General features: G+C 38.8%; 1 protein-coding gene across 4 annotated transcripts; it reads left to right on the plus strand.

Moving 5' to 3' along the window:
* The first annotated feature begins 4701 nt into the window (after positions 1-4701).
* On the plus strand, positions 4702-23475 carry frmd4bb (FERM domain containing 4Bb). Of its 4 annotated transcripts, none has more exons than XM_086277473.1 (24): positions 4702-4860; positions 11606-11671; positions 12429-12523; positions 12649-12741; positions 12955-13039; positions 13373-13429; positions 13521-13543; positions 14330-14413; positions 15106-15171; positions 15440-15497; positions 15583-15669; positions 17083-17159; positions 17378-17516; positions 17589-17730; positions 17983-18116; positions 18272-18388; positions 18939-19167; positions 19245-19298; positions 19394-19541; positions 19769-19936; positions 20149-20933; positions 21375-21513; positions 21807-21926; positions 22559-23475. In XM_086277473.1, the coding sequence occupies exons 2-23, from the start codon at positions 11606-11608 to the stop codon at positions 21922-21924; spliced, it is 2964 nt and encodes a 987-aa protein (XP_086133599.1). In that variant the 5' UTR covers positions 4702-4860; the 3' UTR covers positions 21925-21926; positions 22559-23475. The 4 variants fall into 4 exon arrangements, with proteins under 4 accessions (XP_086133599.1, XP_086133600.1, XP_086133601.1 ...); XM_086277476.1 differs by lacking the exon at positions 4702-4860 and adding an exon at positions 9446-10575; XM_086277474.1 differs by lacking the exon at positions 21807-21926.
* Positions 23476-24049: the final 574 nt, after the last annotated feature.

A 24049-nucleotide genomic window follows, 5' to 3' on the forward strand; every position in this document is an offset into this window, starting at 1 on the left:
CTATTTCTGAGACACATAGCAGAAAAAAAAACACTCACATACAGCCAGCCAAATGACATGACACAGGAGCTGTAGAGAATCCGATCTACAATATACAGATAAATTACTTTGGATGTGGTACTGATTACCCAGGCCCTCCAACTGCATTAGACCTGTAACATTTGTAGACTACTACAGCTTTTGTAATTACTTCCAGATATATCTTTTTAAGATATATTTTAAATAATAGTACTTAATGACACAATAAAGACTAGCAAGTACAAATTTTGTTCCACAGTCCAAAATATAATGTTCTCTCAAAAAATATTATGAAGTCAATTTATTTTGAAAATGATTCCAAGCACAGTGATCTTTCTATCTTTGAAACATCGTTTCTTAAATACCTATAAGAATATGCTGATTTTGCAAATTATAACACATAAATGAATATTCTTCAATAAGCCCAGTGAAGCAAGAACATATAAATTTAAGGACCTGAATATGAGAAGAAGAAAAATCACTGTGAGAAGAGTCCAAAATTCTTAGTTTTAATGGCAGTGCAAAAGCCTGCTCACCATCCATCCACCCATCCACCCTTCCAGCCATTGTATTACACAAGGGGACCACAGTATGATGGGTGAAAGACAACACGCACCCTGCAAGGATTGTCAGTGTCAGCACATTAGTAAATAAACTTGATTCAGTGCCCTTAGGTAGAAAACCAATGTTTGTGTTCATGTTTTCCAAGTTATCCAAGTGTCAGTGCTATATCTCTTTTTGGCAGAAATGGTTTGTAAATAAATACTTACACACCTCATAAACTTTTGTGGCAGTTGCACGTTTAATTATTTTTTTTTCATTTTGCAGAAAAATATAGTGTTTTATGGCTTCCCATTTTCTACCTATAGCAAAAACCGAGTTTGCATGGACAAATATCTGGTCAATTGTTGAAATAAAGTTATTATAAATTGAAAACCTTCACAATTTATAAGTTTAGCTGAACTCTTAATCTTCAGCTAAAAAATTTCTACTTCACTTAAATTTGAGTTCAGGACTGATTTGTTAATAATATTTGTTTAATATTTGAATATCTGAATATACACATTGTTTTGTAATGCCAATAACATCTTCAAACCCTGGTACTGGGAGAAAATAAGAATACTTTGGTATCAGTTAATTAGCTAAACAAACAACGACAAACTTCTTTAAAACAACCCACATATCTTGCATCATCCTGGCTATGTGCCCTGAGATAAGTGAACACAGGGATAACTATTCAAAGACTAACACACTATTATTTACTCAAGGATGTGCAGATTTGAAAGGCATTGGCAGCCAGTGCAAACATTTCTGCCATATAAAATAACAAGAACTGCAGTGGTGGTCATCGATAACGTCTCAGGTATGAAAAAACACTCTGGTTTACCTTTGTTTTCAGTCACGGCTTTTAACTTGAAGTCTGTCAGCCAGTCATCAGTGACTTGCAACCGTTTGCCAAACAACATCCCGGAATATGAGCCAAAGGTGTCCAGTTGCTTTAGTAAGGATGACTATCAGCTGCTGATCAGCTTGTCTGTTGAAAAACACACCAATTCAAGAGACAAGGACTCATTTTAGCAAATTTATTACCATAATGAATGTCGGATCACTTGATAAACTAAGTATTATTATTTATTATAAGAATGTTTATTTGTGTTTCAGAATGACAGTTTAAAAAAAAAAAAAAGTAAGTAAAAGCTTGTGTATATGTCACCTTTCAATATAAATATAACAAAGTGCTTCACAACATAAATGATTGAACATAAAAACAAAAGAAACATTTTAGCTGCTTTTTAAAAGAGTCCACAGTTCAGTGGGAGAGAGTTCCAGAGTCTGTGGGGGACTGCTGCAACAGCTCTATCTCCTTTAGTTCTTGAACTTATATGAAGCCCAGCTACCAAGCCCTGATCACATGACCTCAAGGACCTGGTGGGAATCTATGGCTGTAAAGATTCACTGACGTATGCCAGTGCTTGTCCATGCAGCTCTCTAAAAGTCACAAGCAGAATCCTAGAGCAGACAGGAAGCCAGTGAAACTGAATTATCAATGGTGTGGCATGTGAGTACTTAGAAGACTTAGTCAGATGCCTCGCAGCGGCATTCTGAATAACCTGCAAACATTCAAAGGAAACTTTGTTAAGACAAGTGAGCAGTGAATTACAATAATCCGGGTGTGACGAAATAAAGGCATAAGTAACATTTTCCAAATAAGGGGGTGACACGCTGAAACTCAACTTGGCAATACTTCTTAAGTGATAACGGCAAGAGCAAACCAGAGACTTAACATGAGCATCCACAGTTAAAAAGTTACCCCAAGATTCCTGATAGAAGATTTACCAAAAGGGGCGAGGAGAGCTTTCACTACCTTAGGCACAAATCGGTCAGGGACACAAACAAGGGCTTCATTTTTCAGGGAAAGCTGTCAGCCATTCAACTTCTCAAGTTGCTTAGTAGTCTAAGCACCCATGCAAGGTCTGTAACTTAGAAAACTCATGCATAACAGAGATATATAACCGAATGTCATCTGCATAGCATAGATAAACAATGTCCTTAACAGTGGTAGACATATGCTGAAGAAAGCACAGTTATAACAGAAACAGTAAAGACCCCAAAACAGAACCTTATAGCTTGGAAGCAGCTACAGAGAAAGATTAACTTGACAGATTTGAAGACAGTCTCAGCAAAGCAGACCTCTATACACTCTCAGAAAGAATATTTTCAGTCCGCGTCCAAGTGTCGAAACGTTTCTCCCACTGAAAATGTAACGTCCAGATGAACAGAATCAACTTTGTGGAATTTCCTTTCCTGCATGATTGAGCATGCATCAGGACACCCCCATGCAACCATCCAGTATTTCAGCCTGTTACACATAATGTGATTGTCAGCAGTCTCAAACATCAGCAAAACAAAACACTATCCAGCACATGCATCAAAACAGCATTTGAGAGTACAAAAATAGCTGTTTTGGTTTAATGAGCTTCAAGAAAGTCATAGTTTATCAGTGATGCTGCATTTCTCCAGGACTTTATGAAAAACTGAATGGCAGTTAAACACAGTTAGATGTGCATAAAATTTGATGCACACCCCTTAAGTAAATATTGTGTTTTCATTGTTCAATGAAAATGATGAAGATTGATAACTTGGAGAATACTTCCTGTGAGCAGTTTTAATGAGTATTTTTGAGGTTTATTGACTGAATTGCAAAATCCGATTATAAAAGGAGGAGACATGCTTGTTGCTACCAACAAAAATACAGAAGGTTTCTTAATAAGAATCCCGACTCCTGGAATAAATTAAAACCACAGCTTGCCAGATGATAGAATAATTTCTAATGAGGGTAACGAGGGTAATGAGGGAATTCTACTCTTTTGTTTATGAGAGCATTTTTCCTGTAAGGAGGAGACTCATTGGGCAGATGGTTTTGGGGGATCTTAATGAGATACTTATTCATGTCTGATGTCAGAAATCCAAGAGCATGGGGGTGGGGATACCTCGCCGTGCTGGCAGGCAATGGCATTTACAGCAGACTGCAGTGACCCTAGTGTTTTTGTTTTTTGCTAGGGGTCTAGGGTCAATGAAAAAAACAAAACAAAATAAAACAAAAACAAACCCAAACCAAACAAGAATTTGTTAGTTTATGTCAAAGAGTTTCTATCTAACTTCCCCTTTGAGAAAACTGAATGCTATATGTGACTTTGGTGCCTGTTTCCTTTGAAGAATTACCAGATGAGCCAGAGTAAAGGCAGTAATGAATATTTTAGGGGCATCGTCACTCCGGAACAGAAATGAATAGCACATGTGAAACACACACCAGTCCTGTGTCTTCTATGTTACACAGGTCCAAGATGTGTGAAGCGTTGTACACTTAAATTACACAAAATGTGCTTCTGTGAATATTTTTAAGACCAAGATCAACTTGTGGTGTATGGAACAGTTGTAAGTATGTTTGATGTCAAAGCACTTATATATAAAATAAATATCAAATATCAAACTGATCTTTATCAAGAAGTGACCCTGAATATGGCAAGTAAAGGGAAACATATATAGCCAGTCATATATTCAGTAAAACATATTTATAGTAAATCTATTTAAAAAGAATAAATCAATCTTAAAACGGTTACTGGTGAATGGTTTGTTACAATTTCTTTTGGTATTGGTTTTGATTTTGTTCATTTTATTGATCATATTATTGATGTAGTTGTATCAGTAAAGACTTGCTAGTCGCACTGTGTATTTTTTTGATCGATTTCAAGAAGGTGTTGACAATAACTAATGAGAATTCGACAATTTGATAAAATAGGACCTATCTGAACTTACCACTGAGTGAACAATATACTTCCGCGTGTGAAGAATGTAGAAATTTTGAAGATAAAAATTCGAAGATCATTTTATTTAAGGGCTACCACGACAATATAAACACATATGTGTGTAGAACACTGTGTGTTTTTCATGATATGAAATCAAGCATAAATTTAAAAGGTTCTTGAAGATGCAACAGAAAGCCAGTCTCTCTTCATTGTTATGGGGATCCAGTGTGAACCAGGCCGGCCGGCATCTGCTGGATGAGAGGGAAGGAGGGGGGCAGAGCAAGGGAGGGAGGGTGGAGATGCTGGGCTTGTTCACATAATAGCCGGCGGGTGAAGGCGTGGTAACTGTGGCTCGATACGAAGCGTGTGTGTGTGCTACAGTATCCTAGTACCGGAGGATGAACATGGACAGCGGCTGCACGGCGGCTCTCCTCCCTGGTAAAAGCGGCCGTGGAGAAAGCTGAACGAAGCTGATCAATATGCAGGGGAAGCCTCACGTTATCAATACCAAAAGCAGGATATAAGGGGTGCAAAGGTAAGGCGATATGTGGTGCGGTGGGGCAGATTGAACCAGCGTCAATGAGCTGTGAGGAGACAAAAGTAGACTGAGTCATGCCTGCATGTGATGTGAGGAGGGAGCATCAATGAAAATTACAACAGCATGGGTTTGGCTCTCAGCCGCGACTGGTGTGTTTCCTCAGTAAAATAGGGTGTAGTTTTTTCCCTTTTTTGACACATTAAGCTAATCATGGGGCTCAGGTGGAAACCACCCATGTACAGTAGCCTACAGTAGCACATTCATTGTTCTCCCTGCATAGAGGAAACTGGCCCCGGTGGGCTTGTCTCATTATTGGGTACCGTGGGCCATATAGGCTGCTGATTGTAGAGAATAAGACGATATGAAATGAGATCGTTAGATGCATGTTTAAGTTTTAAAAAAGTAATTTATTGGCCACTGGACTGAATGAATGCATCATGCAGAAACCTATAGCACACTGATTTAGGGAGTGTGACTTGGTGAATAAAAAAATCCTGGATGAATCATCATTTTACCCAGAACAGCAGCAAATCATGCTTGACCAAAGCAATTATCATTATTTGATTTTCTCATGTATAATTATCTATTCTCCTGCACATGTGCTACAAGGGGGAAATTTTAGCGTGGATTAACAAGGACAATAGACGGTTTGCTACAGTTTCATTTCAAGTATAAGCCGAGATATCTTCCTTGACGCCTCCATGTTACCTTCGAACTTTTTTCGTCTTTTGACTCGAACACTCTGGCTGGAAGATAAGTACAGCTAAACTTGACATTGACCTGCAGATGCTATGTCAGAGGTGAAGGAAGAGATGCGTGTGTGGGCGTATTTAAAGCTTCAAACAGTGTAAACAGGAATTGTTGTTGTAATGGTTGTGTCTGTATGACACACATGTCCAGCATGAAGCTTTGTTGCTTTTCCCATTTGCTGAAGAGGAAATCCTGTGTCGTTTATCACCAAAGTTGGTGGGGTTTGTGCATTTTGAACAACGATTTGAAAGGTAAAAGTGTCATAAGATGCCTGGTAAAAACCGACCTGTTTTCTCACATCCTTCTAACTTGTTACTTAGTATGAGAGCCCAATGTGGATGAGATGCTCTTTTCTGCATTTAATGCTACTAAAAATGTCTCAGCCCTCAGTTGGCAGCTTTCCATTTAAGAATCATAGCCTCCTGAGACATCCTGAGAAATGTGCTAAAGACAAAGTGGGAGAGACCTATTTTTGGATGGGCCTTAATCTTATATTGATATGCTTAACACAGATGGACCGAATTTGATAGATATAATATGGTAAAGTATAGAGCAGCAAAATGATACAGGTCAGCAGGTGAGGTTTTGGGACTTAGTTTGTCCTATGAATAAGTACAGATGGATTAATAGATTTATAAACAAAAAAAATCTTCTCATCCTTGGCATACTGTGCCATTAATTTGAGATAAAGGTAACAAAACACAGTCTGATTGCATCTCAGCCCACGTTGCTGTTATATGGTGATGTTCAAAGGGTTACTTTTTTATCCAGATCATTGAAAGTTGGTCATGTTCCATTTTCTCCACCCATGCATGTCTGTGCCTCTGTGCCACATTCCCGTGCTCTGCAGAAAGTCACTGCAGTAGTTTGCAAAAGAAAAGCTCTGCAGTTTGAGATACCAGTGTTGTCAGTGGGGACAGCCTCAAACGAGGGCAAATATAGGAAACCTCACCAATGTTCACCGCTCACAAGCTAGTCTTTGCTTTTTCGGACACTCTGTTATGATCTATCTTAAACGCAGAACTGAATTTCTGCATTCAGATAGTTTTATGATATCTGTAACCTGAGTATGCAAACTATGATTAGGAAAAGTGTAGAGCTTTTCAAACCTTGTGGCAAACAAATGAATTTACAAGATAAAGGGCACAAACTAAAAACACTATCTCAAAAGGTAATATTGCTTCGTTATCTTCATTTGACATTTACATAGCAAGATATTCCAACAAAGTAACGAGCTCAGATTTTAAGCCAGAAATATCCACGCTCTTTTATTTCTAATGAAGCTCTTTTGATGTCTCTTGACTATGTCTATATGACCCTGTAGTGCTTTACTGCACTAATTTCCTGCATTCTGGTGAAATATTAGACACCAATATGTACCATTTCTCATGTATGTACCATGTATAGAAAAATAATTTTGCTTATACTGCAGTATAACACTGATATTAGACCAGAAAGACAAATGAGATAATGTAGATTCATAAGCCTAAGCAGTGATACAGATGGCAGTATGTTTCTGTCCTAGTGTTTATTAGATAGACTGGTGCAGGCATTCATACACCTATTAATATGAGTTGTTCACTTTGCTCCAGCTGTTTTTTTCTTTTATGAGCAAATACATGCAAAATAGTATTACATATGTATTCATATATACGCCTTTTTTATCTGCTTGTTTTGTATTGGTTAGTAAATCTGAGTATGGTACCTACTAGGCATCGGCTTATGGGATGTGTTTATTTAGGTGACTCTTTTAGTTCAGCTGCAAAGAGCTTTCAGAAAACGACTTGTGCACTTATAGCTTTGTTAAAATACAACAAAAATATGCTTAATGCAGACGTATTAATATGTTCAAGGATTGTTGTGGGGTTTCGGTTATGATTTCAAGCACATCGAGCTAGGTTTCAGTTATATTTTACTCATGCACCATCAAATGAAATGCAAATGCTGTCTCGTTTTGAAATTGTATAGCTTTTCTTCTTTTTAATAGACACAGTCATAATTAGTCAAAATCAGTTCTTGCAATAGGAGATGGAACAAAATTTCAAGCACTCTGAGCTCTCTGAGCTCTGAAGAGCTTATGAAAGGACAGGACCCGAAACTAAGATTATCCTGGATGTTTAGTATGCTAGTTAGCTTTTCTGCTGGCAGCTTTACCCTGCTGCAAAGAATGCTGCTACTTGTAAGAATGCCAAAAATATATATATATATCACAGTCTCCTTCTGTAGATGTCCTTTATGGGTTGGAAATAGAAATTCATGCTGCATGATGACATCATTCACATGAATCTGTCCCCTGTGATGCAGCCCGTCCTTGTTGTATCAAAGACATGCTGTGTCATAAAAAAAAAAATAGATATTTATCCCAGGTTTTAATAGATCCATAATATCATAAGCCCCATTGTGTTCTTGAATTTCCCAGATACCACAAACAGCCAGACAGGTTCTCTTTGTGAGAAGACGTACACAGATACCATTTGACCACTGACAGCATGAGTCATGGTGAGATATCAGATGAGGAGATAATCCTTTGCTGTATGCTTCGGCCCACTGCCTCTATAACCAGGGTTCACTGCTCTGTGCTTGGACCTCTTCTTTTTTGACTGATATAAATACTCATTAAAAATCCTGTCAGGTTTGTTTCTTTAGGAGAGTTCAGAGAATACTAAAACAAATGATTCCAGTGATGTATTTTTAATCATTTAATTTATCCATTTCTATTTCAGACAGTCTCTGAAGTCATCAAGGGTCATCAACAAGAGTACTTCACAGATTTAGTATTATATGTAACACTATCATATAGCAACAGATAACTTTGCATTCTTTCCCACTGACACCTACATAACCCACCTGCTGGTTCTGTTAAAGATCCAAGTATGACATGCTGGCAGTGGGCTAAAGGAGCCCACTGCCAGCATGGGCAGAGGTGGGCAAGAGGTGGGCTACAGATGTCTGGTCACTTCTATTTAACTCCCCCCACCTCCCCTGCCCCCAGATTCTCTTCCCTTTCAGACTTGTAATCTTCAGTCCCAGACGATGCTGATTCAAGTCAGTGGAAGACATTTATCCGACTTGACACACAGCTCTCTAGGCGTGACTTTTTTTCCTATATATGCCATAACATTCCCCAAGTCCCGTAAATGGAGATTATCTGTAAAGTCAGTAGAGTCCTCAGCTGCAGAAAATGATCTGATGATCGTACATCGTCATAGCATTACAGAGGAACTGTAAGATCTCTTGAATTCAAAACACTGAAGTTAGTGAGTTTCCCTTTGCTGCTACATTGTATTGGATGTCACATCCTGTTTGTAGCCACTTGAATTCACAGGCAGATTTCATTTTTGTTCCTTTAGGCTTCATGTGTCTGTACCTGTACCTGTAATTGTATTTTGGAGTTCATAATTTTTTTCCCTATGTTTATATGCAACACATATGAAGTAAAATAGTTTGGAAAAAATGCACATAGTATAATAATTTCTGTCAATTTACAATCGTACCAGGTGGCTTCATGTAAACACAGACACTTGTCTGTGATACCAACCTTCATCAATAATGCATGAAGACAGGAAACTAAGATAAGATGTGCTGGAGTCTGGACATGACATTTAACCAGTGTGATGTATTAAATACTGACGGCCAGTTTACTCAGGAGGCAGAGAAATTCTCCTGTTGGCTATTGTACAACTTGCAAGCTTGACATTTTCACTGTCGAGTATATAAGACAAAAATTAACAGCATTTATTTTCAGTTTCTCATAACCAGAAGGAGCTACATCTCATCATCTGAATGTCTTGCCGCAACATACATGGGTAGTCTTTGTTAACAGTTGTAGCAGCATATAAGACGGAGGCCACATCTGCACCATCTCCAAGTCTCTGCTGGGACATTTCATTGTAGCACGCATACATCTGAAAAGCTGCCTTTATACCAACCTCAGGCTCCCAGACTAAAGCAAAACCTGCAGCCTGCGGCACCATGCTCAGCCAGTGCCTGTCCAGTCTCTAGAGAGACAAACAAAAAGACTGACAGTTCTTTGATGTCTGTCTGCCATGCCTATTTTTACACAACGGTTCAGTGCTTGTCTTAGCACCACGGGGTTCAAGGTTGCCCTTTTATTTGATTTTATTTGCTGAATGGGTTACGTTTGGTTGACCTCATAGAGCTGTCTGCTGGCTCATAATAATGTATACATTACAGCATGAAATGTCAGATAAAGGTTTGTGCATATAGTTATTTCATAACCATTGGTTTGAAATCACAATCCTCGCTGTATCTCAGTTGTGTTTAATTCTCTGAAAAACTGAAGGGTTATCTGGGATTGCTGGGTTGGATTTAAATAACAGTTCTTGTACTGATTACAGCTTTCAGATGATTAATGGTGTAGATTCCTAAAAATAATCCATCCTCCACCCAGTCACTTCATTTATATTCCATAATAAGTGTATGCCATCCCAAATGAATTTGACTCTCAGCTGCTCATCTAATAACTGCTCATAAAAATTCCTCTGTGAAGCATGGCTGTTTAAGAAGCTGTTTTCTACTTATAAACTTCTTCACATTAAGCCAGACAGTAACAGACACAGTGCTGAAATAACAATAATATAAAAGTGAATTAGTCTGACTTAACAGACGATATAGACGTGGTTAACCGCTTATAGTTCTTGTGTGACCCATTTTGTTCGTATTAAGAACCAGAGCGTACTAAACTGTGGTCAGCCATCTGACTCAGCCTTCCCCCCCTTAGGTCAGCTGTTGATTTCACACTCTATAAGCCCACAGTAGAGGCCTGGCTCCTCACTCAAATAACCTAAGGAACAAGTTGCTGTTTACACCTGATGATCTGCTGCTGATGCTCAGTCAGAGCCAACAATTTCATGGTCTGGATCCACGAGAAGAAACGTATTAAAGATGATATCTAGTCAGGGATGCATCCACACCTGCACTCTCCCTGGAGAGGTTTACCAGGTACAGCAGCTGCGTGTTTTGCTACAAATGTTAGAAGTTGCGATCAGCCTCATTCTGTCAAACAAGGAGGCCGCTGGATCTATCTAGTGTACCTTTTTCAGTTTCTGAGGATGTTTTGTTGAAAAACTGGTTAACCTCAATCTGTCATTTTTGTGTTGTTTTTAATTTATCAAATGCACAGTGCTTTCAGTGTTTCCTGGTCCAGGTCAGTCTAACTTTATCTTTACAATAAGGGTGGGTTTTTGAAGCGCAAAAATGCTATTAAGTCAAAATATGATATGAAGTTGAATTAGTTTTGCTATGATTTGCTGTGAACACATTTTTGCTGTTTGGGACTTGATTTCACTCTTTTGGCAAAAAGGTAGAAAATTAATTATAGTGGAAGAATATGTAATTTCTATTTGCTGTCAAGATGGTAAAAAATGTAATTAGATTTCATTTGAAATCTTTATAATTATCCAAGAATGTATCAAGTCATCATTCAGAGAAAATGCCCTGTAGGACTTTTATTCTAATATATGTTGTATTTAAGAGTTATATTAGTGTTGTATAAGCTTGACGTAAAGAAGTAATGTGTGAGATTTTGTAAATTTGCAGTAATTGTAAAACAGAAGTTGATCTTGGTAAGTGGCACAAAGCAACAAGAAATAAAAATACTCATAAAAAAATGATTTTGTTGGAAAAGCTGTGCGACTAAAAGCTAAATGTGAAAGGTTCAAAATGTAGGGACTTCAAATCCCTCATTTGGTTACTATGGCAACAAATCCTTGACACAATGGTTTTATTGTAACAAACAACGTCAGTGTCATGTTTTTCTTTTTTTTCCTTGAGACGGATCATTGTGCTTACTACCTTGGCTTTTGCTCACTTTGTCTTTTGTAAATACGTTAACTGTTAAATGCCAGATGCCATCATGGTAAAAAACAAAAAAACAAAAATTCGACTAACACATGAATATCTTGATATAACTGTCTCTTGTGTTTATGAAAGCTTTCACAGACCTTGAACTTCCTTTTATCTCCCCCTACAGATGACTGAGGGCAAACTGTGCCAAGTGCACTTATTGGATGACAGGAAGCTAGAGCTGCTGGTTCAGGTACAAAAAACTAAAATCAATAATTAAAATGGATCCAAGAATTCTGTGATATTTATGCATAATGTTAAAAGGACTTTGGGTAATCACCTATGCTTACTGCAGTTCCTATTAGCTCACTGGAGTGCTTCATCATCTTAACGTAGTGAGTAGAAGCTGAACATAATGAAGCATTTAGCAGCTGAAAAGCTGAATATTTTTCTCCTACGCTTGTGAAGCTAAAATTTGAAATAGTGTTTAAGGTAATGACAAGTGGACTTATATAGTACAGGTGGCCCAAAAGAGTCACAACTGTCAACTAAAATTTTCCTTAAAAAGTAATGACATATCAAAGGTGTGTTCACAACTTATTTTCCGCTGCCCCCAAGTGGACAAACTCCAATTTATTGCATGTTCCCTGAGCAGTTGGACTCCCTCTTTAGCTAAATAAGCTAAATATCTGTACTGTGAAAACAGCCAGGGCATAGCAAATGCAGGGTTCCTCAGGATTGTGGTTTGATACTCAGGTCTGGATGTCAGTGTCCTTGTGAAATTGTGTGTAAACCACTATGAGTGGTCAGTAACACCAAGAAGGTGTCATATAAACGCTGTCTATTTACCATCAAATAGTATAGTGTCTCATCAGCACTATTCTTTTCTCTGTGTACCCATTTCCAACAGACTTTTCAATGAATCAAGTGTATCTTTGACACACTGACTTTTAAAAATTGTGTATAATTTTGATTAAAGTAGTTGTTTATATCTACGACTTCCTTCTCAGCCGAAGCTTCTGTCTTATGAACTCCTTGACTTGGTTTCCTCCCACTTCAACCTCAAAGAGAAGGAATTTTTTGGCCTGGCCTTTTTTGATGACAAGTATGTAAATTGCAGTGTTTCTTTTTTTTTCAGTGATATGGATATTTTTACATGTGTGCAAGTGTATGTTGGCAGATGATTACAAAGGGCAGCTTTCTGATGTTACAGTTTGTTTACTTTTGCAGTGGCCAGTGTAAGTGGTTGCAGATGGACCGCAGAGTCCTTGATCACGACTTTTCAAAGAAGCCCGGGCCCATTGCCCTGAATTTCTTGGTCAGGTAAGAAATTCTTGTTTCATGCAGAACCCAGGTTCCCCAGCAGGGTGCAGTACTTTGTTAACGTTGCGTTTTATAGTTTAGTCAAGAAACTATCCAGAGATTTTTATAGAACTCATTTGTGATAAAGCTGATGGTATAAATCAGTGTTTGGAAAGTCTTTGACTGTCTTTTATGGGGTTTTTTTGTGTATGCATTTGATTTCACCCTTCATAGGTTTTATGTGGAAAACATAACACAACTTAAAGATATCATAACAGTGGAGCTGTTCTACCTGAATGCCAAATCTGCTGTCTACAGTGTAAGTGCTTTCTCTTATTTTTACTCGATTTTGAAACAATGCAAAATGATCCTGCTATTTTCATCACAGTTTGTGATGATTCATTGTCTCTGGACCCTCAGCTCAGCAGACAATAGCTGCAGGGCACACTTTTCTTACTCTGCTAGCTGGAATGTAAAACACACAGCGTAAGAGAGTAGGATAATACAGGGGTTGATTTGGAGAATAAGCAGAGGTTACAGTAGGGCAACGCAGAGCAGATTCTATGTTTGGATCTGGAAAGCTTTCTCTCCACAGGCTTCCACTTCTGAATCATATTTATTTTTTATTTTGTTTGTCTATTATGTCTCTCAGGGAATTATTGAAGTGGAAAGTGATAACGTCTTCAAATTAGCTGCAAATGCCTTGCAGGTTAGTGCTTTTAATAGCCTCGTAAACATGCATTAATTGCCACATCTAAAAGCATGCCATCTAATAAGATATATGTTCTGTTCATCACCAGGAGGCTAAAGGAGACTATACAAGGTAAGAGCATCATCATCAGCTGGTTAAGAAGTATTTAACAGCAGCAGGAGGAGTTAATAGTAAGCTCTTAGCGAAGACATTCAATAGGTCACTTGTTTCTCCAGTGCAGACAACAAAAATCAATAGCAGTGTTATGTGAGGCTCACCACATAGTGCTGAGCAGCTAGCACCAGGCAACTAATGAATCTCAGAGTGCTGATAGAAGCTAAGTATTGCAGAGTAGATACACCTTTACAATGTACACAGTAACGGATAGCTGTGTTTAACTGTGGTGGCTTTTGCTATTATACTTGGTGCTTTCAGAGGTAATACTGCATGTTATTGTGCATGTTGGCACTGGTTTTGGTCAGCTGATGAAGTATGATGGTGTAGAAATATTTCTTCATGTCAGTATGTTCTGTATTATAGTTGCTGCTAAGGCCACAGCTGTTTCTGAGGACACAGTGGTTATATGTTCACTATTTCCTCTGGGATTTAGCGTGGATTTAACTTTTAGGGCAAATTTCATACTCACTTTAAAATCTTGACATGGGTATTGGGAATATAGTATTTTCTAGGTAGATCCCAATATATTTAGAGCTATTTTGAAAATTTGCTTTGTCGATTAAAAGAGATTATATATATAAATATCACCAAAAACAAAAATCAAAAACACCACCGCGTTCAGATCCTGTACTAGAATAAAAGAGATACAGTGAGAGGTGTTAGGAAGGTTCATTACTACTTGTGTCAAGATTTTTAAATCAACTTCCAAAACGGTTACATTTGTCTTCTTTTCCGTTTTAGTGATGAAAACACTCGAGCTGATTTGAAGAAACTACCTACTCTTCCCACCAAAGTACTCAAGGAACACCCATCTCTTGCATACTGGTAAGTTCACAGGAAATCATGTTTTTACATTCAGCAACAAAGTGCATAAAGCCCGTAAACAGAGAAAATACTGTAAGACATTAGTAAAATCTTAAGTTTACAGGTAATAAAAGGAGACTTATGCTAATTCCCAGCTTCATATTTTCATTTTGGACTCTACCTTTGCATGATCCTTGTATACATTATACTGGGCCTATTTGGACACTACTGGTTCATCCTTATGTCTGAAAAAAAAAATCAATTTTAGCTCCTCTCTGTTTAAGGTCTTCTTTCCTTTAAGCAAGCTTTCTTCTGATTGGCTACCCCTCACAAACAGAAGAACAGGAGTTGGGCGGGGCTCCAGTGTTCTCAGCCAGAGCTGTGTGCCTGAAATGACCATATTACGGATAGCTGCTGTATCTTATGTCATATAGAGCCACAGCCAAAAGTCTGAAACTGTGTTTATGTATGCTAATATATAGCATATAGTATACATGCCAACACTGTTAAATATAAGCATCCAATACAGAACATGATAATAAACATAATAACTCTCCTTTAATTAAATTGAATGTGTAAAGAAACTTGTAGAATACCATATATACTCGTCTTTTAACAATCAGTTGATCAATTAAATTAAAACAATTTGTTTACACCTCAACTTATCTTTCCCCGGCTAACTATATTGCCTTCTCATTTATGCAACATTACAGTGAGGATCGAGTTATTGAATATTATAAGCAGCTGAAAGGTGTTTCTCGAGGACAGGCCATTGTGCAGTAAGTAATTAAATTGTGTTGCTACACGAGTAAGAGGAAGACAGTGAATCTTTTTAGGCTTTAAATTCATTAATCTTACTCTCACCTCCATTAGCCCTCTCCCCATCCCTTTCCCTCTCTGGCACGCCTTTTCTCATCATCTGATAGAAATCAATAGCTCCCCTTCAGTTGCAGCGAGATCACACTGATTCACTAAACAGAGATCAGATTCCCACATTTGAGATGTTCAAAAGCAGCTGGAAGTTTGAATAAATGTTTTTTGTTCCAGGTATTTGACGTTGGTGGAATCACTGCCAACGTATGGCGTCCATTATTATGAGGTTAAGGTAGGCCTTTTTGTGATTAATATGACATGACAGCTGTTGCACCTGGAACTGTGTCAACCATAGGAGCTCTGTTCTTGCCTTACAGGATAAACAGGGGATCCCATGGTGGCTTGGAATCAGCTATAAGGGCATTGGCCAGTATGATCTCCAGGATAAATTAAAACCTCGGAAGGTAAACACTCCCTGGAGCTCGATCTTTAAAATGGCTGCTGCTTTTTCTCTGCTCCACTAATCTGACTGTGAACATGATAGCACAAGGCATGTGTAAGGACTGCTGCTGTTGCACACGGTGTGTTAATTCACGCATCATCTGTTTCACTCGAGCAAAAGGCTGAGCTTCAGCTGTGCCAGACAAGGCTAGACTTGAAAAGAAAAAGAGCAAACTCTCAGTGTAGATGAGGCTGTCACTTATCCTTAATGAGGTTAGTGAGTTTTGAATAACTCTGGAGAATCATGGAGACATTGCGAACTTGCTTTTCCCGTTTCATTGGTATTGTTTTAGCTTGTGGGTTGACAGGAGAAACACCCATATGAGTGATTTGTCAGCTATGTCTTCCACTAGGTGACTTCAGTACATCCCAGTGCAGCGGGATGCAGACATGCACCGAACTGCTATTACGATAGAATGTGAAGGTTCAGTGCAATTTGCATTAAATCACTAGCAATGCCTTCCTGTTAAACCTCTGTATTGCTCAACATGATGCAATCCATCGCTGCCTGATGCATTGCAAAACTGTGCAAGCTGACAGCTGCAGGGTGCGCTTTCGAGAGGGAAAGAGAGTGTCAGCTCGTGATGTCAAAGAAAGAAGGGGTTGGATTTGGGCGTTAGCCTGCATGTTCGCAGAATACCTGAGGAGACAAGTCAGGAGCTGACATGAAGACAGTACAAACTATGTTTTTGTATTGACAGCAAAGCCAGGGAAGACTTAATAACTTTACACACAGGACGTGTGAGGATCTATTATTCTGGTAAGGCTAAATACTACACGTCTTTGTCTTGCCAACTTTGAATGTATTTTATGACTTAAATATTTATCACCCTTTGAAATTATTTGGTTTACGCAAACCTGAGCGGACAAAACTCTGTGTAAGCTTTTGTTTGTGTCTCATTCGGATCTTGTCCAGACGTACAGTGAGTCAGAAACCTAAATGGATTGATCATATTAAGCTGTTGTCAGTGAGCACCTGGGTGATAGGGGGATGGAAATGATGAGTGTTTATATGACGACCCCTTATGGTATTCGTCTCTCTCCAACACCTGCATTATTGCAGACTTTGCATGCCAGGTAGACAAGACTTTAATCACAGTTTATGTTACAGTCTGGCTTTTTAATAACTGTGGTTGAAACAGACTTGAGAAAACACCTGCTCAACATAGTTTTTTTGATATTAGTCATGACCATCATGGTTATCGTGTTCTAGGTGTTTTTGGAAAAAGAAATACATGAAGAATTTTTTTATATGAAGATACAACTAGACATTACTCTGCGCATTATCCAAACATCCAAGGTGCTATATTTCAGAGTGTGAACAACACATATGCTTTTCTCTCATTGGGAATGGTTTTTCGTGTTTTTACCACCAGCTGTACCAGTGGAAGCAGCTGGAAAACTTGTACTTCCGTGAGAAAAAGTTTGCCGTAGAAGTTAATGATCCACACAGGTGAGCAGCGGGGGATCCTCGTGTAGAGATGCTTGTTGCTATTCTTACAATGACTGTTTTTACAAGTTGATTATTATGTTGTTTTCATTTTTGTTTAGCTCTTAACACTGATATCATCCATCTTTAGAAATGTATCTAAAAAAAAAATCATCATTTTCACTGCAACTTTTAGTTTAACTGTGACCAAAAAAGCGTAATGTTTTCCGTGGTTTGTTTAGGAGAGCAGTAACCAAACGAACCTTTGGGCAGACGGGGCTACTCATCCACACGTGGTATGCAAGCCATTCTTTAATCAAGACCATTTGGGTCATGGCTATTAGTCAGCATCAGTTCTACTTGGACAGAAAGCAAAGCAAAGTAAGTGTCAGCTATGAGTCACTGCACGTTTTTATTGCTCTTTGTTTTACATCGTTTTCTTCATTCTTGTAGGCTAAACTCGGAACAACAAGAAGTTTAGAGGAAATTGCAATGGACCTCACAGAGCATGGAGGGGCGAAAATAAACAGACTGGGTGATGTGGGCCTTAAGAATAACTTCATAACAGCCAGCAATGGGAGTTTGGTATCTACAGGTTGGTTATAATTATTTTATATAACGAAAGCACATTTCTGTATAACTTGTTTGTATGCTTTTACATGTAAAACTGTAACTTCAGATCAGATTTATCGTCACAAAGAGCTATAAACATTCAGCTGAATGAGATTTAAAAAGAACAGGTGACACGTGAAGGAGTCACACAGTACACATGCCATGGGTGTGATTTTTATATTAATGGGTGTGGTAGGCTATGTTGGCAATTTCAGTTAGAATTCTGTTTTTCCAGGTTCAGCAGACTCTGAAATGAGTGAAGAGCAAAAGAAGGAAAAACTCACTGAACTAAGAAAAAAGGAACAGGAGATTCAAGATATTTTGGCTAAGAAAACAAAAGAGCTGAAGAAGATCTGCCTGAGAGAGGCGGTGAGAAATCATTTTGTGCTACAGTTATATCGGTCTATTTTTTCTCAAAAACTCCCTTTAATAAACCGCTGCTCTGCTGCTGGTAGATTAATTGTTTCTGTTGTTGCACTCACCTCATCTAAGCGTCCAGAGGATTTGTTGTTTTGTGCTTTCAGGAGCTTACCGGCAAACTGCCAAAAGAGTATCCCCTTTCTTCAGGTGAAAGACCACCACAGGTCAGACGGCGAGTTGGCACTGCTTTCAAGTTAGATGACCTTTTTCCCTACAATGAGGTGCGTATTTAACTGCATTTTAAAGCATAAACGATTAGTGTATCTTTTTTCAACGCTGTACGCTGGAATTGTTTCACTTTTAGATTTTATTTTTTAGATTTCTAATAATGTCAGCAAATTGCACAGAAAGATAACACCAATATTAACTGAGCGAGGAACGCAGCTAAAGTCTGACGGAGCTCAGTTTTTTTTTCTCTACGTTATTACAAACCCAACTGTGTGTTACACACTGCAGTGGGTGGCTCTGTTGTCTACTAAGACACAGATACGCTATTTTAGTCTATTCTATTTTTTTTTTTAAATGAAATTATAATAAGGAAAACATCAGCAGCAGTCAGAGCATTACACCTGCAGCGTTCTTTTAAATAATAATTTTAATTAGGTCGACCTGATATGAAACTCTAATTAGATCTATTCTGTAACATGTTCAGTGAGCACATGTATCAAATGGCAGTGATTTCTAATTTACTTACATGTACCTGCTGAATATCTGAATGCTTGCTCTCTATTTTTATCTCTGGTTATCACCTACGTTTTCTGATTTATGCAGGATCCCATCCTGAGAAACCTGGAGAGCAGATTTGCCCTTCAGCAGAAGATTGTGGAGGCGGCTAAGAAGCTCGCAAATGAACCAGAACTGTGCAAAACTGTTAAGAAGAAAAGAAGGAGAAACTGTTTGGATGCTATGCAGAAACTGCAACAGATAGAGGATGAGATGAACCAGTACAGAATCAAGAAGGGGAAAAAGCCCACACAACGGTCCTCAGTCATCATTGCAGGTACGTTGGAAGATATTTGTTACTGAATGTGTTAGATCGAGTCACAGCAAGCACAAAGTTGTTTTCTTTTCCTGCAGATGAACTCGCTCGTTCAAACTGCAGCTCTCTGTCTAGTCTCCCACTGGATGATGGTGAGTCAGACATCTACAACACAGGTGATGCTTTCTTATTATGACCAAACCCAGAAAACAGGAGTGTCCTTTTTTGTCACTGTGTTTGTAATCAGATGATTCAGACAGTCTCAGTCAAAGGCCACGCTCACGGTCAGTCCAAGGATCCCCTCAACTAAGTCCAATGCGATCACTGGGAGCAGAATTTGATTTGGAGAGACAGGCATCTCCACGGGATAATCACCACAACAAGAACCACAACAGGTTGGGATTTTCTGTTCAAACTGTTTATTGCTTGTGTGAGTCGTAGAGTGGAATCTAATTCGTTTTACAGCCTTATATTTTATTTTAAGCTGTTTTCAGAATGAGCAGATGACATCATGCATCGGTAGAGCCCATAGTATTTGTTGTGTCATGTTTGCCTCATTCCTTTCCTCACATTTTTTTACTTCCTTTTTTTTAAATCCTGTTTTGATACTGCACCCATTTAGATTAGCTGTTGATGGCCAGGAGGCTTCCAATTACTACCAGAATCCAAGAGAGGTCTCCTCCACCCACAGTAGTCCCTATAAAACCCTTCCCAGACCTCCTAGAGATCCTCGCAGCATGCCTCCCACCCCGGTTATGACCCGCAATGCCTACAGCAGCAGTCAGCTCAGGTGTGATCTTTGTTCCCCTGCCCTGCCAAGCCAGTGTTTATCCTTCTTTACTTTATTTAATCCAACCCTTGCTTCTCTTAATACCCTAACCTTCTACCATGCTTTCACATAAAACCTTAACTTTTATTTTAACACCTAAATCCAAAAATAATATCCCGTATCTTAATCGTGATCTTCTCAAAGACACTTTGAAATTGGTGTCATTTTCCCAGGTTGGAGGGATCTCCTCATTGCTTCAGGCATCGCAGTGGAAGTCTGGAGTCTCAGCCTCGGCTGAGAAAAGACAGAGATTCAGAGAAGCCCGTCTTTATCTTGTCACCGGCCCACCGCAGCAACAGCACAGAGGTATTAGAAGATTGCTCCTCTTACACGAGCCAGTCAAGTCTGGACTACTGCGGGGCTGCCAACTCCCACTACAGTACACTGGACTCCCGTACCTCAACCATGCATCGTCTTCACAGAAAAGTAGAAGTGTATGGTAATACTGGGAGCATGCCAAACTTGGTCCAGCACCATTCTGGTTGTAGTTATTCATGTGAGGCCTCACCACACTATGCACCCAGTGCCTACTATGTTGCCGGCTACCCCTGTCCGGACATGGAGCCTTATGCTAATGGTGCCTATGTATATGAGAATGAAGTCGAAGGCCACTACAACGTCAACCCATCCTACCAAATGAATGGGTATCACGGACATGACAGATTCAGGCACTACAGCAGTGATGGGGCGGATAATCTTTCTCAGAATCCGTACGCAACAGTGAGGCCACCACGGACCAGAGAGGGGCCTAGAAATGAGCTCTTGGCCAAGAACATGCAGAAGGCCCTGGTTGCAGAGCACCTGAGAGGCTGGTACCACCGAAACAGAGGCCACAGGGAAGGAGGGAGGGGATTACTGGCTGGATATGACTTTGACAGTGGCTCTCAGCTCAGCTTGGGATATCAGACCATGCCGGCGGCCTTCAGCCACTCGAGCCGAGCCACCTCTTTCTCTTCAGGTACAGTCAAACGCATTAGCGTGAGGGGAATTGTCAATAATAAAATAAAAATCATTTTCAATGTTTGTAATTTAGGGAAACATTAGGCTGCTGTTCAGGTTTAATAACATGAAAAAAAATCCTAATTACAAGTTAATTGGTCATGTTCTGTAGTGTCACTGATGTTAGGATGCGTAGGCTGCTTTCCTACTCACAGGATTTTTATTTATGTGTTGTTTGTGTATATTTGAGGGGTTTCATTTATTCTATCACAGGGTTTTCTAGGCTGCCATGTGAGAAATAGACACAGTTTGTGGGTTTAAAGATATACATTCGTAAACTATCAAAGTAATAAGTATCACATAGTATTTTGTGTGAGAGAAATACTATCGTTTTTGAGGCTTTTGAGATATTGTGTACTCCAGCGTTATTTGAGTGTTCATGCTTTTCTCTTCTTTTCAGTTTCCTCAGCAGAGAGCACAGGGAACTGGCGCAACCAGCTGGCAGTCGGCCTGACAGAGTTTGATGCACCTGACACACCTCAGTACCCTCATCCTGGAGCTTCAGCATCCCTGTACAACCGCAGTCCCACACATAACAGGTGAATGCTTCAGTTCACTGAATCTCCACACTGAGGCTGTGGTTATAAATAAAGTCAATAAGTTAGAGACAGTCATAATCATTGGATTAAACTAAAATGCTGATTGTTACTTTCTTAACACAATGGTAGGCGGGTACCCTGCCGCTCCTCTACATCTGGATGATACGTGTATTTTTCTGCATTCTTTTGCTTTTCTTTTAAAGAGCGGTTTTATTTTATGATTGTATTCTGCCAGCGTGATCTGTTCTCCTTCCTCTCGTTACTTGGCTTACGCTCTACGCTCATGTGTGCAGAAATTCTCCAGAAAACAAAGAGTCTGACACAATGCCCCAAAAATGTGAGTCAGTAGATGTGGTTGGCGCTGAGGCCACTAGTGCAGCTGAACCATCAGACAACCTTTCTAGCACTTAAGGGTGAGACCAAACACAGCGGGCCACTTTGTGTCGTGTTGCCAGTCGTCTCCATTCAGACATCCCGTCGTCATCCGTGTTATTCGTGTACAGCTCATTCATATATATCATCTATTTTTTTTACACTGTGTTTTGCTGTTTTTGAGGCTCCATTTTTTCAAAAATGCATCAGTCATCATGATCAAGGCCATGCACCTAATATATCAAGGCAAAGAAGGATTATTACATGTTTAGAAACATACTAAAACCACCCGAATGCAGAAAACAGAAATTCAGTCTTTTTGTAGCAGTGAAGGAAACTCGGGAGATAAAAGCTTAGCAAGCCTTATCAAGATGAGATTATGAACATCTGAAAGGCAGTCCATCCTAACAGCTGAGATATTTAAGTCTGGACAAAAGTGACCAAACAACCAATACTGTCCCTCCTAAAGTTATATTGCCAGAGTGAAAAGGCCTTGCCATTTACTCCATAAAGCCCTGGTCATGTTGTACGCCTTCAAAAATATGGTGGACTTTAAAGTGCAATGTATTTCCATTTCCATCCATCAGCTTTATTTAAAATGTCAGCCTTGTTTCTTGTTCTCAAATAACTACTGCAGTGGATCTTACCTAGTCTTGTGTTATTGCCTGTACAGATTTTACCTTGATGGGAGCTACATGAGCATCCACTGAAGAGGACCAAACCAAACTGTGGCACAAATAAAGCCATAGCCAGCAGCACATGAAGGGAATGGAGTGGAAACGCAGGCTTTACACAAATGTTTTTGGCTGCCATAACCTCGTCTTTGAAGGTGTTTTCTCGTTTTGGTTTTGGCAGAGAGGTGTAAACCGTCCTCATGTTGTCGTAATCTCTAAACACAGTGATGACACTCTTGAATGATTTTCCCATGTGCCTTGGATTGGATGAATTGTACAGGCAGATGAGAATGTGTCAAGAAACTTTAAAATGTTGCACAACCACACTGGATTCAAACCGTACTGTGTATTAAAAGATAACAAAGCTAACAAACGTGTTTTTACTCAATCCACCACCATGTGTTTTAACAGAAACTAGCTACTGCCTTATACAAATCAGTAGGTTATAGAATAAAAACAAAAAACAATTGCCACTTTTCTCTCATGATAAATGATAAAACTCATCTTAAATATAACATCGAGATTGAAGGCAAAGCTTGGGCATGTTTACAAGTGTGACATGACAAAAGCTGGGTTAATCATCATTAGAACAGGCTGTGTATTTAATGACGCTCCATTTCTTTAAATCAGAATGTATCATGTCAATATTGTTTATAGAACCATTAGTCTTTGTTAGTGCTTTATTGTGTTTTAAAATGCATGGTGAGAAAATAGATTTTTTTGGATTAAAAAAAAACAAAAACAAAGTTCAGACTTTTTTATATTAACAGAAGACCACTGCCATAAAACATATCCATTTCTCATTGTTTTCTCACACATTTGTACAGTCAGTGTGTAGTTACATGTTGTTAGATGTTGTCATAAAATATTTTCCACTCAAATAAAAGGTGAATAAACATATGTGTGACACAAATATGCCTGCTGTCACTTTCTTTGTGAAGCTTGCACAGTTCTTAATGGTTGAGTTCTGCTAAGAAAAACTTAAAGAAATCAAACTATTTACTGAGAAATTATAATGTTAATGATAATGAATGGTATTCACCAAGCATCATAAGGAGACTAATCCCAGCCTCTTATCTGTCCAACAAACATAGGCTAAAACCAGGCTGTTAGCTAACTGCAAATCAGCTAGCCAGGAAATATCTGTATCCCAGCACTTGTAAAGATTGGTAATTACTTTCATCGTTATTAATGAGATAGTAAACTAGCTCAACATTTTGAGTTACTCCTGAGTAAAATTTAGAAATTTTGAGTTAGTAAGCTAGAAAGCTGATATTTAAAGATATTAACCCAACATTTGCTCGAGTGGGAGAAACAAGTTTTTCCTTACAATAGAAAAACTGTCCATTCAAAAGTGTACAAACAACAAAGGTCTCTTCAATAAAGAAGATAACTGCAAATCTTCACTCTAAAAGGAGTTTTTATGTTTACGTGTGGATGAAAGGCCCAAACATATAGAAAAATATACTACCTAACTGTGGGTTAGGTGT

The sequence above is a fragment of the Aulonocara sp. 'chitande type north' Nkhata Bay genome, linkage group LG20 (assembly GCF_057382095.1).
Source record: "Aulonocara sp. 'chitande type north' Nkhata Bay isolate Kocher_YH1m ecotype deep benthic linkage group LG20, A_spYH_male_GT1.1, whole genome shotgun sequence".
Classification (NCBI taxonomy): Eukaryota; Metazoa; Chordata; class Actinopteri; order Cichliformes; family Cichlidae; genus Aulonocara; species Aulonocara sp. 'chitande type north' Nkhata Bay.

Excerpts from the sequence above, each read along its gene's own strand:
- frmd4bb (XM_086277476.1), top strand. The coding sequence starts at position 10,519 with ATGATATCTAGTCAGGGATGCATCCACACCTGCACTCTCCCTGGAGAG. Across the intron at positions 15,670-17,082 it reads ATAAATTAAAACCTCGGAAG|CTGTACCAGTGGAAGCAGCT; the intron begins GTAAACACTCCC and ends TTTTACCACCAG. Across the intron at positions 17,160-17,377 it reads GAAGTTAATGATCCACACAG|GAGAGCAGTAACCAAACGAA; the intron begins GTGAGCAGCGGG and ends TGGTTTGTTTAG.